Here is a 13,374-nt window from a genome sequence, read left to right as displayed (position 1 = left end):
ATTATTTTTACACAGTAATTTCACTTTGATAAATAACGCTAGTGAATTACTTGTTGGCAGACCTGCCACCAAGAAGAATTACAAAGAAGGGATGAAGAAGTTGATATTTATGCTGTTGCACTTGAGTTCAATACACTTTTGTCCCCATTTGGGGCATACGGCAATTACACGTTTATCCGCAGTCATGAAGGAGAGCAAACAAATGATTCAGTAACGGTCCTTTCATAAAACACAAAGTCACAATAATCAGGGATTTCAGATAAAGCTTTATCTGTTTGATTTTGGGGCATGTTTACAACTGTTGAAATCCCCCCTCTCCCTCCTGCACTCTTAAGTTAACGTCTTAGGATTTCTTTCCTGCAACTTGCACCATAGAACAAGTCACAATGGTCTTATTTGTATTGTCTGCAAAGGCAGACCTCTCATATTCTGGTCATTATACGACTACAGCCTCATGACAGAAAATAACCTGTATTCTTTGCTTCTGTGTACATTACTTAGCATTAGGTTGTATTTATTAACCTCATCTGAAACAAGTAACCTTGCCAGCTGTTAAAACTACACCTGCAATGTAACTTAAATACCCTATCCACCCTTGTTTTCTGTAGAACAAGCTGACAGAGGCTTACCAATAAACCAAAAGGCAAAAAGCCAAAATCCAAGATGACTTCTATCCAAGATGACTTCTACATGTCTGTTTATTCCCCAGTACGTAAAACTAATGAGGTATTCTGTAAGCCCCTAATTTTCAGTTCTCACCTTCTGCTAAAGCAGTTTCTTCTCACAGAAATTTAATTCCTTTTCCTTTGAGGGATAACAGCACATCCCATATTTTCCTTTGAGTGACGATCCCTCCCAAAGCCAGTTAAAAATTGACAACCCACCCGCAAGACCGTTTATGCTAAGATTCCTTTAAAATCTGTGACCTGGCATGGCACCTTAAAAGCATACTCGTTTTAAAAAAGCTCACAAGGAGGAAAACTTCAAAATGCATTTTGTTCAAGTACATCAAAGGAACACTTAGCTAATCAAGTCTCAGTTACAGTCCCAAGTACAGTCTCACTCCATCTCAATCAGTAGCTTTTCTAAGCTCAGTTACATGCTTTAGCAGCTTTGATTACAAAAATAGCTTGGATTTCTACAAGACAAGCAAAGTTTGTATATTTAACAAGATGCAGCATAAATGCAAGAGAACTGACCTTCCAACAGGCTCCATTTGATTCTAGTGGTAAGGAGCAACTCTAGTCATCAGAGAGTGATCCAGGAGTAAACAGCCCCTCTTGCAAAAGAAAGGCCTTATTTTTCATTAGTTATTTTACGGTGTTAGCATTTTATTTCTTAAATTTCCAGTGAAGTGTTAGCTTCTGAAAAAATCAAACTTCCACAAACAGGAAACTCTTAGCACCTCAGATCAAGGGATAAACATAATCAACCTTATTAAACCAACAAACCAAGTTTATTTATAGAAGTCTGTACAATTGTAATGAACTATGCTAGGACACCAATGAAACAAAGCAAACAAATCTCTCCCTAATGAGCGGGAGGTGTAGTCACTCACCTTTACATGCACTTAAAGGAAAAAAGATTACAGCTTTCATACACAGTTCCGTAACTACTCGGAGTACTTTCTTGATGTATTATCCTCAATATAAGAGAGTTGCACAATACTTTACTGACTGTTGCTTCTCTCAAAAACAGCATTTCAGCAGCATCTAGAGACTTTGAGAGGGTAAGTGGCAGTTTGATAGTTGCAGATAAACAGGACATAGCCCATCATTCATTTCTGCATTCTTAACTCCCTACATCTCCTGTTTTGTCTCCACTAAAAGTTTCTTGCAACACTGTACAGGTCAGGTCTCATTGATATTTTTGACTGCAGTACAGACTACTTGAGTGTTACCGAATGTAGAAGTTCACTAATACCAATGCATCAAGGGCAAGCGTATTCAAAATACTGAATCTGAGTTAACGTTACCTTCAGAGACCACTGTTCACTGCACCCCAGAGCTCTGAGGCATTGCCATGGGAAAATCAACTTCTGAGTTGCTTGATTTTGCCATTATTTCTGCAAAGCATTGGAGAGTGATTATTTTGAAAACTGGCTATTGCAAAATAAGTTTTGATTTTTTTTTTATTACAAATCTTTAACATCATCGAAGTTGTTGAGAAAACAAAATCATGTCAAATGCATATCTACACAGTGAATCACGATGTCTCCTATGAAGTTATCACGGTATTCTATGGATTCCATAAATCCACTCTTAAAAAAGTTAAAAGTACATATACGTGAGAGCCTACAACAACTCCAGAGAAGCTGCTAAAAAAGGCCATCAAATAAAGCAGTCTATGATTACATATTTACAGAATAATCCACGTGTCCTAGAATTATGGACTATTCAGTAAATAAGTACTGAAGTATCCCTAATTTGTTTACATGGTAGATTATAGCTGCTTCATAGGTTGATTTTCTTTTTATACACAGTTCATAGTATCAATCTGCACACAATTACATGATGTTTCTTTAAAGCTACTGTTAAAAAAGGAATAAGAGAAAGTTAAATAAGAACTAGATTAAAGTTTCATTAAGAATCCAACAAGAAAGTATCAAACACAGGTTCAGACATAACCAGTGTATGATTTCAGAAAAATAGTAATGCTCTGACACAAAAAGAGCATCAGCATTTTCCCTCTTCGGGGTCCCCCAGAAACATTCCTATCCAGCTCAGTGCTTAAGTTAGCATATTCGTACTGGCCTGAGTAGGAACAAACACGTGCTTGCACGCTTACCTGAACGAGGGCCTCTACCTTCTAGACTTCTAATTCTCTTTTAATTTAGTTCTTAGCTCCATATATTCAGTTGTATCTTGTTTGGAAAAGCTCTTTTTAAATGTCACTTATATTTACACTTTGATTTTTTTTTATTTTTTTTAAAACACCTGAGTGATAATTGAGCTGTCACCTTGTGTCCAGTCAAATATTTCATAAAGCCATACAATTCTTGTGCTAGTGTTGCACTCCACTTGTACCAGTTTATATATGAAAAACGCACATCAGCTACCTCTCATACATTACCCACTGACCTTTCTACTGTGTCCTTACTGTGTCCTTCCCCTTTCACACAAAGTGATTTTATTTAAAAAAATTTTTGTTTGTTTGTTTCATAGAAGCCCGGTTTAAATGGTTCACAAAGCAAGAAACAAACGTGAGCTAGAGCCCAGTGAAGACACGATGACTTAACAAATACGTAATATTGGAGGCTTGGAGAAGAAACTAAAGCCCAGCCAATGAGCACCCCAGGGGCATCCCAGAAAGAGCTACTCCACTCAGTTAAAGCTGGAGACTCCAGATGTGCTACAGATGACAAGTCCCACATCAAGATCTGTGTACCTCTCTCTCATCAGTTAAGTGAAAATAAAAAAGGGAACATGAAGTTAAACAGCTATATCAACCAAGCCGTTTTAGTAAGAAGAATCACATTTAATGAGTTTCTTTCTTGCAATTTCAGATGCTCAAGTACAGCTGGTAGAAATTCAAAACAGCCGTAAAGAACTGTGACAGACGGATACAAATAGTACTGCAGCTTAAAAATGATAAAAAACACCTGAAAAAAAGTCACACAACCCTCCCAAAAAAATTTACACTTTGAACCTAAGCCAGTTTTTGAAGATTCCCTTCTCCAAAGCTAGGATGAAGGAGGAAGAAGAGGAGGAAGAAAGTGCAGATGACCTTCCAGCCACAAAGGTCTTGCGCCAATGTTTATTCACTGTGCCTGTGGTGGTATGTAAGGGGAGATCACCAAGTGCTGATTCTGCGACCACCAAGAGATTCCTACGGAAATCCAGACCTCAGGCTAATACTGAACACAGAGTAGACCAACGAGCTGCATCAACAAAAAAAAAAAAAACTCAAACTAAAAGAAATGGGAAGACCCCAAATAGCACAGATCCACATTTGTGAGGGGGGCAGGAGGAAAGGGCAAAAAGGGAGGTCTATACAGTAAATAGTTGAATGGTTTATGTTACAGATGACTGGCAGTTTTAAAGAGTCTCTTCCCAGCTCCATTGCTGCTCCAACCCAGAAGGGAGAACTGAAAAGGGAGGAAGAAAAGGTAAGGACATCATCATGGAGCATGCAGGATCAGAAGCAGCAGAGTGGGCACGCTCAAATAAGCCCCCGCCTCTTTTTGTAGTCCTCCAAATTCAACGATCTCCGAGGGGCACCATCTTTTGCTGGTGGAGCCTTGGAGGTGATGGCCAGTGCCTTAGATTCTGTTGGGGATAAGAGAAGAGTGAGGACCAAAATAAGTGAGAACTACAGATTTTTACTTCTCGTTTTTACTGACAACTTCACCACAAAATCACATTTGGCTTCTCTGGTATGCATCAGGTTAAAAGTTAACATAGGCAGTATCTGGTTGCTTATCTTCAAAGATAAAGCACATGCAAATTTCACTCCATTTGTTAAACTTGCTTTCTGCCAGTAAAAGTACTTTCATTCTTAAGAAAATTACTCTGCAGCATATTGAAATCACAATACACATGGAGCCTTTCAGCTCAGATCTTCGACAGATCACCATCCCATAAGAATAGCAAGCACAAAAGAGACAAATAAGATGGAAGTAAGACTTCCTACCGATGTCTACAACACACACCTTACACACACTTTAAATAATCCCAATTCTTCCGTTATGAAAGAAGACTGCACTAAACAAGATACAAGTGTTGTCAAAAACAAAACCACCATCCATACTTAAACCTGTATCTATATTGTTTCTCTCTCACACTCTTTTCAGCCTCCTTTCTAGTTTTCAGTGTTCTTCTGTGCCTAGCCTTTATCTGCTTGCCAGCTTCCTGAAGTTCATAATTTGCATTCACACTCCTATTCTTGCCACTCTACCAAATTCTAGTCTTACATCCAGGATTCCAATCTTGATCTAGTTTGGAAGGACTCAACCTCTTCTACTTTCCCTTCTTTATAAGATTTTAAATGTGTATCTGTAAGTACACCTTCACTCCCTTTCCCAATATTTTGGTCCCCATAAAATTTTGCTTCAACACTATGGGGAATACTAAAGTCAGTGAACAGCAGCTTGATTTTTGGACCTGCTGCTTTACCAATACTTTATCCACATAGTGCATACACAGATTATGGAATAGGACATTACAGATACCCAGAGCTTATCTGGCTTCAAAAGCGACTAGACAAATTTGTAGAGTAAGTATCAGAGTAGATATCAAAGCTTATTAAATACAACACACTCAGATGTTCCTCAAGGATTACAGAAGCCACAGATACTGTAGACTGGAAGAATATATCAGAAAACTCTTGTTACCTCCTTTTCTCCCTAGGCATTTGGAGCAAGGATACAAGTATATACAGGCTTTCAGTGTAACACAATCCAGCTACTCTTGTTTTCTCAGTGCATGTCGCTAGCACACATACCTCTCCTCCTCAATTCATAATACTTACCAGGAAGACAAACACAGATCCTTTGCTCCCATTTTCAAAAGCCCACCACTGACTCTGAAAAAACTAAGCTCTACCATAATGATCTGGGCAATCATACCCCTAAAATCAACTGGAAAACGTACCAGAACTGGGAACTTGAAGATCAATCTTTACATCAAAGTCATGTACTTTGAAAAGATCTTCTGAGAGATCACTGGCTGATTTAGAGTTCACATCTTTATCCTTCCCTTGACCCTGGAAGAAAAATAAGTAAATTTCCAACCCTTATGTGTCTAGACAAAGATAATGAGAATACTGTTCACCCCAGCTTTCATCACAAACATTTAGTTTAGCTTTCACAGTGCTGGAGAAACTTAATTTTCTTTCCCCGTGGAAAAAAAAAGCTGTTCTATAATAATGCTTTGCAGCATACTTACTTCTAGAGCTGAAGCATGCACATCTACTATTAGTCATAAGCTTCTAGAGCAAAGCTGCGATGGTAGAAGGGAACACAAAACAGAATCAGAAAATGAAACTTGCCTTACTCATGTCCTTTGGAGCATCTGGTAGTACACCAGATCCATATTTTGCGTTTAGCTGTGCAAGGATGGCAGCTTGTACAGCAGGATCTCTGGACTGCAGGGGAAAATAAAACACTGTATTTAAATTGGTGAAAAACTATACTGCCATTTTGTTGAGACAGTGCTCATATCCATTAATATAAAACCAAAAGAAGATCTAGATCAGTTAGCCCAGTCTTCAGGATCTTAAAGACATTTTAAGACATCCTGATACCTATGTAATGCATCTGGTAGTACGACACTAAAAAATTTCCTCAGAAAGTCTTTCTTTGAGAAGATAGCACATTTCTGTGACTGGTCTTAAAACTGTCCTCAGATAGGATTGCTTTTAGCTTACAGTTGTGGCTGAAACACTCTACTAGTGACGAAATTATTAAAAGACTTTTCTTTACATGGTAATAGTTGTCTACCATAATAAATCTACTCAACAACTATGATTCTTCTTTCTAATAAATAATTATTTATTTCAGGCCCTGCAATAAAATCTATTTCCTTGTTAACTTGTAGAGACTGACAAGATCCCACTTGACTTTTTTTTAAGTACTGATACCAGAACTGTATACTATTTCAGAACATGCTTCAAAGCCAAATTGTTTAGAAGTAAGAGCTGATCACTCAACTTTGTTATCCGTCATTTATACAGCTATGGATTGCAATAGCAGGTTTTGTCACTATCACAGTGGAAGTTTGTGTTAAACTACTTTATTCATCACAGGCCCGAAATGTCTAGTCTCTTCTTTCCTTTCACAGATCTTTAAAGAAAATCTCAACCAACTAGAAGCAAAACTCACACCTAAAGAAAGCCGTCTTCCCAAAGCTAACTAAATCTGTGTAAAGAGTAATTCTACATATAAGAATTTGCTACAAAAATCCAAGGCAGAGTTGCACCTCCTTGTACATGCTCATATCACTCATGTCCTTTATGGTTTTATGGAGAAAAAAAAAGTACTGCTTTTCCCTTTTTGGGGGGGATAGTGAGACTAGAATTTCACTCAATTATATCTCACCCTGGAACCCCCTGAGCGTTGATAGCATATGGCACAGTTAGGAATGAATACAAATAACATTTTCCATCCTAATCCCTGCATTACATTGTTTACTGTTTTTCTGCATATTGCCTCAGTTGAACTTGAATATTACACTCACATTAGACACTATTGTGGGCTTGCACTGCCGCCTAGTAAAGGGGTCCATTTGTTGGTTTTTCATACTGTGACTTTCAGCCTGAAGAAGAAGCACATTGTTTTGCAGTTAGCTACTTGCATGGTTATAAATCCTCCCACAGCACCACACCCATGCAGGTACTCACCAGCAATATATAATATCAAGGTTAGAGAGACAAAAATAGTAACTGCATTACGGACCAGAAAGATTTTGTAACACCCACAATCCTACACTTCACAGAGCAAAACTGCCCTTACCGAATACAACAGAACATAGCCACATAACTTGCAAGGTAACTGAGACTTAAGTATTTGTTAAGAAGCTTAACTATTCTTAATAGAAGCGTCACCACAGAGAATTGACTATTTCGTCTGCTATTTCATTCTCCGAAGTCTCCTTTCCGATTTTTTTCCCCCCTTACAGAATGTGCTAAGTCACTACTACAGTCAGTAATCTCCTGACTGAGTTGATCATAAAGATAAAGCAATTTGCTTAAAACAAACAAAAGTCACGTCACTTGCCTATATAAAAGGTGTTATGAGATCATTAAAAATGAGTAATTTCATCATGCAATTATCTTGCTATGCATCATTTCATCTCTCTATGCACAGAAGTATTAATTTGGCATTATTTACCACGAGAGCCTTCTCAGACTCAACGATATTCCACTCTCTATTTCTCTGGTTGATGTAACTGCAGAAGAAAAAAAAAAAAAGAAGAGGGGAAAAAGAAAAAGAAAGTGACTGTCATTTATCAACCTCTATACAATAAAACGCCCATCAGCATTTTTACATCTTCATCTGATTACTAATTACTCTTACACAACACAACTGCTATCCCAGTTATGAGTTTTTATTTTTGACAGTTTTAACTGAATGACACAAAAGGAAGCAGAGAGGCAAAATCCAACAGAGATATCATGATATAAGGTTCATGAATACACTGTACAAAAAAAGGAAACAAAGCCTTACAGCTAGATCACTACCAATTTAACTGATTTCTCTGTCTTTTGGTTGATATTATTTTAGAAAGAAAATTCCCAATATCTGTTTCTTACCTGATTGCAGAAATGTTTTTTGTTCGCTGACGATCCAGGGCTTCTGCTCTCTCCTCAAGTTCATTAAGCTGATCTTGAATCTGTTTGGCCTTATCTTGGTCCCCCAAGTCCTCAGCCATGGCCTTCAACCAAACAATAATTCATTAGGCACTACTCTTTACCACAGTGCCAGTCAGAGAAATGAGTGATAGACGCACAAATCAGCCAGCTAACCCTATTCCAGTTGTATATGTTCTAACCCCATATACTAAGAATATAGCAGAGAGCTAAAGTTTCCCTTCAACTTAAAGCAAAACTGGACCTCTCATTCTGAAAAATTCCATGAACCTTTGAAACCCCTGAAGGTAAAGACGACTTAGGAACACTAGTTTCAGAATGACTAGGACAACTCACTTAGATTAAGTTTTAATATTGCTGTTTGTCAGCCAAGGAAGAAACAGATTATTTCTTCAATTGTGAGTTGCCACTTATTTAAGCAAGTTGGAGGGTCCCCTACTAAAACATCAGACAGACAACAACAGTAGCTTATTATGCCACCTGGTGACAACAAAAGGCAATTGCACTCCTCTGCACTGTCAAACTATTTACAAATTCATGCGGAGTAAAAAATGACTAAGCACTACAGTTAAGTCAAAGAATATAGAACTAATGATTAACATTATCTCTTTGTTTTTACTCTGCATGAAGCACAAAGGTCTTGAAAAAGGGCTGCACAAACAAAAACAATGTTTTATATCTTTGTCCTCAGAGATACTTAAGACTGCTTGTTTACTTGTCTTCTGGGCTTTGACTTCTCAGAACTGTTAGGTCTATGCATTCCAGGAAGTCTACATGCAAAACAGTTTAGGGGCAAGTAAATCCCTTCAGTGTATTCTTTTCAATACAAATTACTGGTCATAACAAAATAAAAACTCAGTCAACACTGAGCAAAAGACAATTTAACACTAGTTTTGAAGTCAACTTTGTTGACTTTGTCAACTTTGTGTTACTAGTGAGTACCCTGCAAAAAAGGTAAAGGAAAATTAGTTCCTGAAGTAGAACTACTTAACTTCTAGTATCAGCTAGTATCATTGGCAATTATCCTTAATGAAGGAATGCAACAGCTTAAACTGGATTCTAAGTGTTCTGAACCCAGCAGTGAACCTTGAGAGCCGCCTCTTAACTGCATAGTTAAAGTCGAGCTTACTGCTGACTTCTGCCAAAATCCAGACGAGCTCCAGTTCTTCTAAATCAAAGACTGCATTAAGCTTGCAGGCATCATCTTATCTCTCACCTTCTCCTTTAACAGCTGAGTTTTCTTCATAGCATAATTTGGAGGGGCTTTTCTGAACCTTTCCTTCTCTTTCACAATCTGTAAGAGCCATAAGAAACAGCAAAGATATGCAGGTATGAAATGTCTACTTTAATACTTAGACACTAGAAGCAACAGATCAATATCACCTAAGAAATGTACTTACTGCCACAGAATTTTACTCATGCTCTTTCTCTGCTGCTGTTTTTAATTTGTGAGTTGGTAATGAGTTACAGCTCCTTTCCCCTCACTTACGACCTATAAAAATCTGATGCTAATCACATTTGGTCAGTATGAAGCAAATATTAAGCTGCAGAAACTGTGATAAATGCATCTATGACGATGCTGTTAGCTTTCCAGAACTTGAGAACTAAGTTGCCACACCTGGGTTAGGAGTTCAAAGCTCTGCAACACAAGTTGAGGACGAAGGTAACAGGGCACAAAGGATGAAGTAAAGCAGCAGTCAGAACCAAACAGCTGGATCACCAAGCTACTCTATCCAGTTATGCAATTTCATTTTCTTCTTAGGAAGAAGATACCATGATAATTTTGCTTGGTAAGAGCTAACGCTCTACTCCATGAGTTCCTTCCACCTTTAAGCATTGCAAGAGCCTCACTACAACACACTGTTTACCTCCTCAATGTCCTGGTCATTAAACTTGTAGTTGAGGGCTTCTTTGATGGACACTTCCTTCTTGTTTATCTCATCTAGTGTGGGTAGCTGCATTCCAGCAGAGAACATCTAAATACAATAACAAGTTTAGTTTTTACTTAGAATACCCCTGGCAGAAGGCTGCTTAGAAGATATTGAAGTCTGGCAAACTTACCGCTTCCTTCCACTTCATGAACTCACTTTCAGTAAATTCCTGATTTGAGACAAACTCCAAACGAAACACACGCTGATCACTGCCATGCCTGCAACAAGAAAATGCAACATCCCTTTCTTATGGTACAGAGCTGTGGTATTTTATCTTTAAGTAATAAATTGACCCATGAAGCCCCAAAACAGACACTTAAGGCTACTCTCGGCTCATGTGCTATCTATTCTTAACTTCCGTAAGGTCTGACAGAGTTTGGGAGCCTAAGTGAGCTCTTACTACCAAGTAGTAATACAAAGGAATACTTGACAGCAAGTTTGCAAGAAACAGTCAGTTAAGCAAGTAATACGCTCAGTAGTAAAGAGAAACAGATTTAGAATCTTAGAATGCTTCAGGTTGGAATGGATCTTAAAGATCATCTAGGTCCAACCCCCCTCCCTGACAGAGTCCCTTCTCCTGCTTTCTTTTAGGCCCTCTTTAGGTAATGGAAGGATGCTGTAAAGTCTCCCCAAAGCCTTCTCTTCTCCAAATAGAACAACCTCAGCTCCTCCAGCCTGTCTTCATAGGAGAGGTGTTCCAGCCCTTTGATCATCCTCAACTTATCTCACACCTGAACCATAAGTACCCTGTTTGGTGACCCATCGCATGATGTTAGGAAACAAAGTTTTTTCATGTTTGGACCAGTAGAAATCCCCTGTAAGCAGTACTGAATTATACATTGCTGGAGCCAACCCCTGCATAATTTCTCATTCATTGGCTAATCAAGGGCCAGTAAGCCTTAGAGACTACATTCTGTGGAGCTATACCAGCTGAACTACTATACTGCCACTAACCACTACTACACTTAGTTGCCATGGTGTAAATTTCAATCAAAACATGAGCTCTCTCCTGAGGTAGCCTAAGAAGCTATTCTATGTCATGATGGAGTTACGTAAGACTTTTTTTTTTTGTTACTCCACATTTGCACCCACATCTATTCTCCACATACTTATCTGTTTCTCCCAAATGGTTAATATCTTCTTGACCTATCTTATCAGGATATTTTGTATTGGAACTGTTAAACCTCATTACACAAACCTTATAAGTGCTGTAAGAACAACTGAGAAATCTGATACTATATTCAGCTTCTTCCCTACAAAACACTATTTCTGTCGTAACACATATACCACACCTCATCATGTATGCCTTTAAATGATGCATATTTCTAACACCTGATTATAGCAATGGTGGTGAAAACATAGGAAAGAATATGGCAAAGTTCAAGAGGTCTATATGAGCAATCATGGGTTACTAGTGCAAATAAACTGCTCAGCTGTCAACACAAACACAAGTCCCTGCATGAGACTTTTTATGATTTAATTATGCATACGTGTTAGAAAACAAACAATAAAACCACAAAAAAGCATCCTAACAGTAAGTCATTGCAAGGTCCAGTTTGTTTTTCAGCTCTCGTCTCCAAACCACCCAGGGAACATTGCATGCTATAAGAAGGACGCAGATTCGTGAACTGATAAGGGTTGCTTTGGTTTCTTACCGCAACTGCAGTCCTTTGTTTGTCCGGGTACCACCAAGTTGGTAAACCTTTGCAGTCTCTACCACACCAGTTATTTCAGCAACCTATACACAAAAGAAAGGATGCAAGAGGTTTTTGTGTGTGTTCCTAGAACGTATCTGACATATTTAAGCCTTTTCACTAGACATCAAAAACCTTATTCTAATTAACAATTCTAACTACATCAAAGGAAGCAGGACTCTTCAATGTACATTATCAGGTATTGAATCAGTTCGTCATGTATCACCTTTGAGTTGGAAAACTGTATAATCAGAAAGCTTGATGCATTTTTGTATCTTCTCAGTCTACCTCCTAGCCAAATGATGTGCACCTCCCTGTTTTCTTTACAGGAAACTAAACTAGGGTTAATTGAATGTTCCAAATGAAAAACACTATAGCTATTCACATACTAAATGCAGCCCTTCTGGGGACCATTTTAATGCTATTTTAGACAACGTTATTGTATCCTATGATTGTGCAGTTAGAGCAATGAAGCAGAAAAATAAAACTGTGCTCTAAATCACCTTCTCTTCTGAAGCTCACTGATGTACTAGAAACCCTTTGTAAAGTGAGAACTGAGACCACACAATAACTATGGAATATTCCCAGAAATAAGGAATGATTCTTACTCATCCTTACTTGGTCAAAGCAGAGTCCTCTACTAGAGGACTCTAGAGAAACTCTAGTTTGCAATACAAATAAAGGGACAAGACAGCATGAACCAGAGCTGAAAGAACAGGTTTTGTTAGTGCTCCACGCTCATGTGATACACACACACACACACACACGTATATACTTTGTCATCAATTAGTTTGATTTAAAGGTGAACATTTGGAAACAGTTTATTGGCCTAACTGGTCCCATAGATTTATTTACCTTTCAAGCAGTCTCCTCCACTCCTCTGGCATCAATTATGCTTTCTGGTTATTAACTTTTTTTTTTTTTTTTTTTTTTTTTTACATTAACCACCCAAACAACCACAGGTACCACAGAAATACTAAGCTGCAAATACTGTACTACAGCACTACAAAAAGAACTAAATCCTTTGGAACTAAACTTACCCGATAAACAGGTTTGCTGTTGTGATTTCCAATACCAATACGGACAAAGCAACCAGTGACTGTCTTGGCAAAGAAGGGCATATGACACCAGCGTTCCAGCTTGTGTCGCGATAACCGTACTCGGTTCAGTTCTTCAGGCAAGGACACTGGCTGGGATTTAGGAGGAATTTCTTCTTTCCTGATTTGGGAAAGTTGAGAAGGAAAAAGGATGATTACGTCTCTATTTTTTCATGAAGAAGGGGCCCTGAGCGAGATGCAGTGTAAGTTCTACCTAATAAAATTACTAGTAAAAGAAGTGATTCATCACACACTAGTTGACCATAGATATATGAATCTTGCATTAAATCTTTCTTAAGGAGTGCTAAGTCCTAGTGACTAGACTTGTTACCCGCTACCTCTGCT

The 13,374-nt window shown here is 38.2% G+C and overlaps 1 protein-coding gene across 1 annotated transcript in view; it reads right to left on the bottom strand.

Moving 5' to 3' along the window:
- Positions 1 to 1,441: 1,441 nt before the first annotated feature.
- Positions 1,442 to 13,374, bottom strand: part of RTF1 (RTF1 homolog, Paf1/RNA polymerase II complex component) — a 30,868-nt gene continuing 18,935 nt past the window's right edge. Inside the window, 11 exon segments of the mRNA XM_040558571.1 lie at positions 1,442 to 4,268; positions 5,592 to 5,703; positions 5,989 to 6,084; positions 7,176 to 7,253; positions 7,829 to 7,886; positions 8,251 to 8,372; positions 9,524 to 9,601; positions 10,176 to 10,283; positions 10,369 to 10,456; positions 11,894 to 11,976; positions 12,973 to 13,150. Of these exon segments, the coding sequence (XP_040414505.1) occupies positions 4,162 to 4,268; positions 5,592 to 5,703; positions 5,989 to 6,084; positions 7,176 to 7,253; positions 7,829 to 7,886; positions 8,251 to 8,372; positions 9,524 to 9,601; positions 10,176 to 10,283; positions 10,369 to 10,456; positions 11,894 to 11,976; positions 12,973 to 13,150 (1,108 nt within the window). The 3' untranslated portion in view covers positions 1,442 to 4,161.

This window comes from Cygnus olor, chromosome 5 (assembly GCF_009769625.2).
Source record: "Cygnus olor isolate bCygOlo1 chromosome 5, bCygOlo1.pri.v2, whole genome shotgun sequence".
Lineage (NCBI taxonomy): Eukaryota > Metazoa > Chordata > Aves > Anseriformes > Anatidae > Cygnus > Cygnus olor.
Note: the sequence above shows the minus strand (reverse complement) of the source record. Positions and strands in the feature narration are given on the sequence as shown.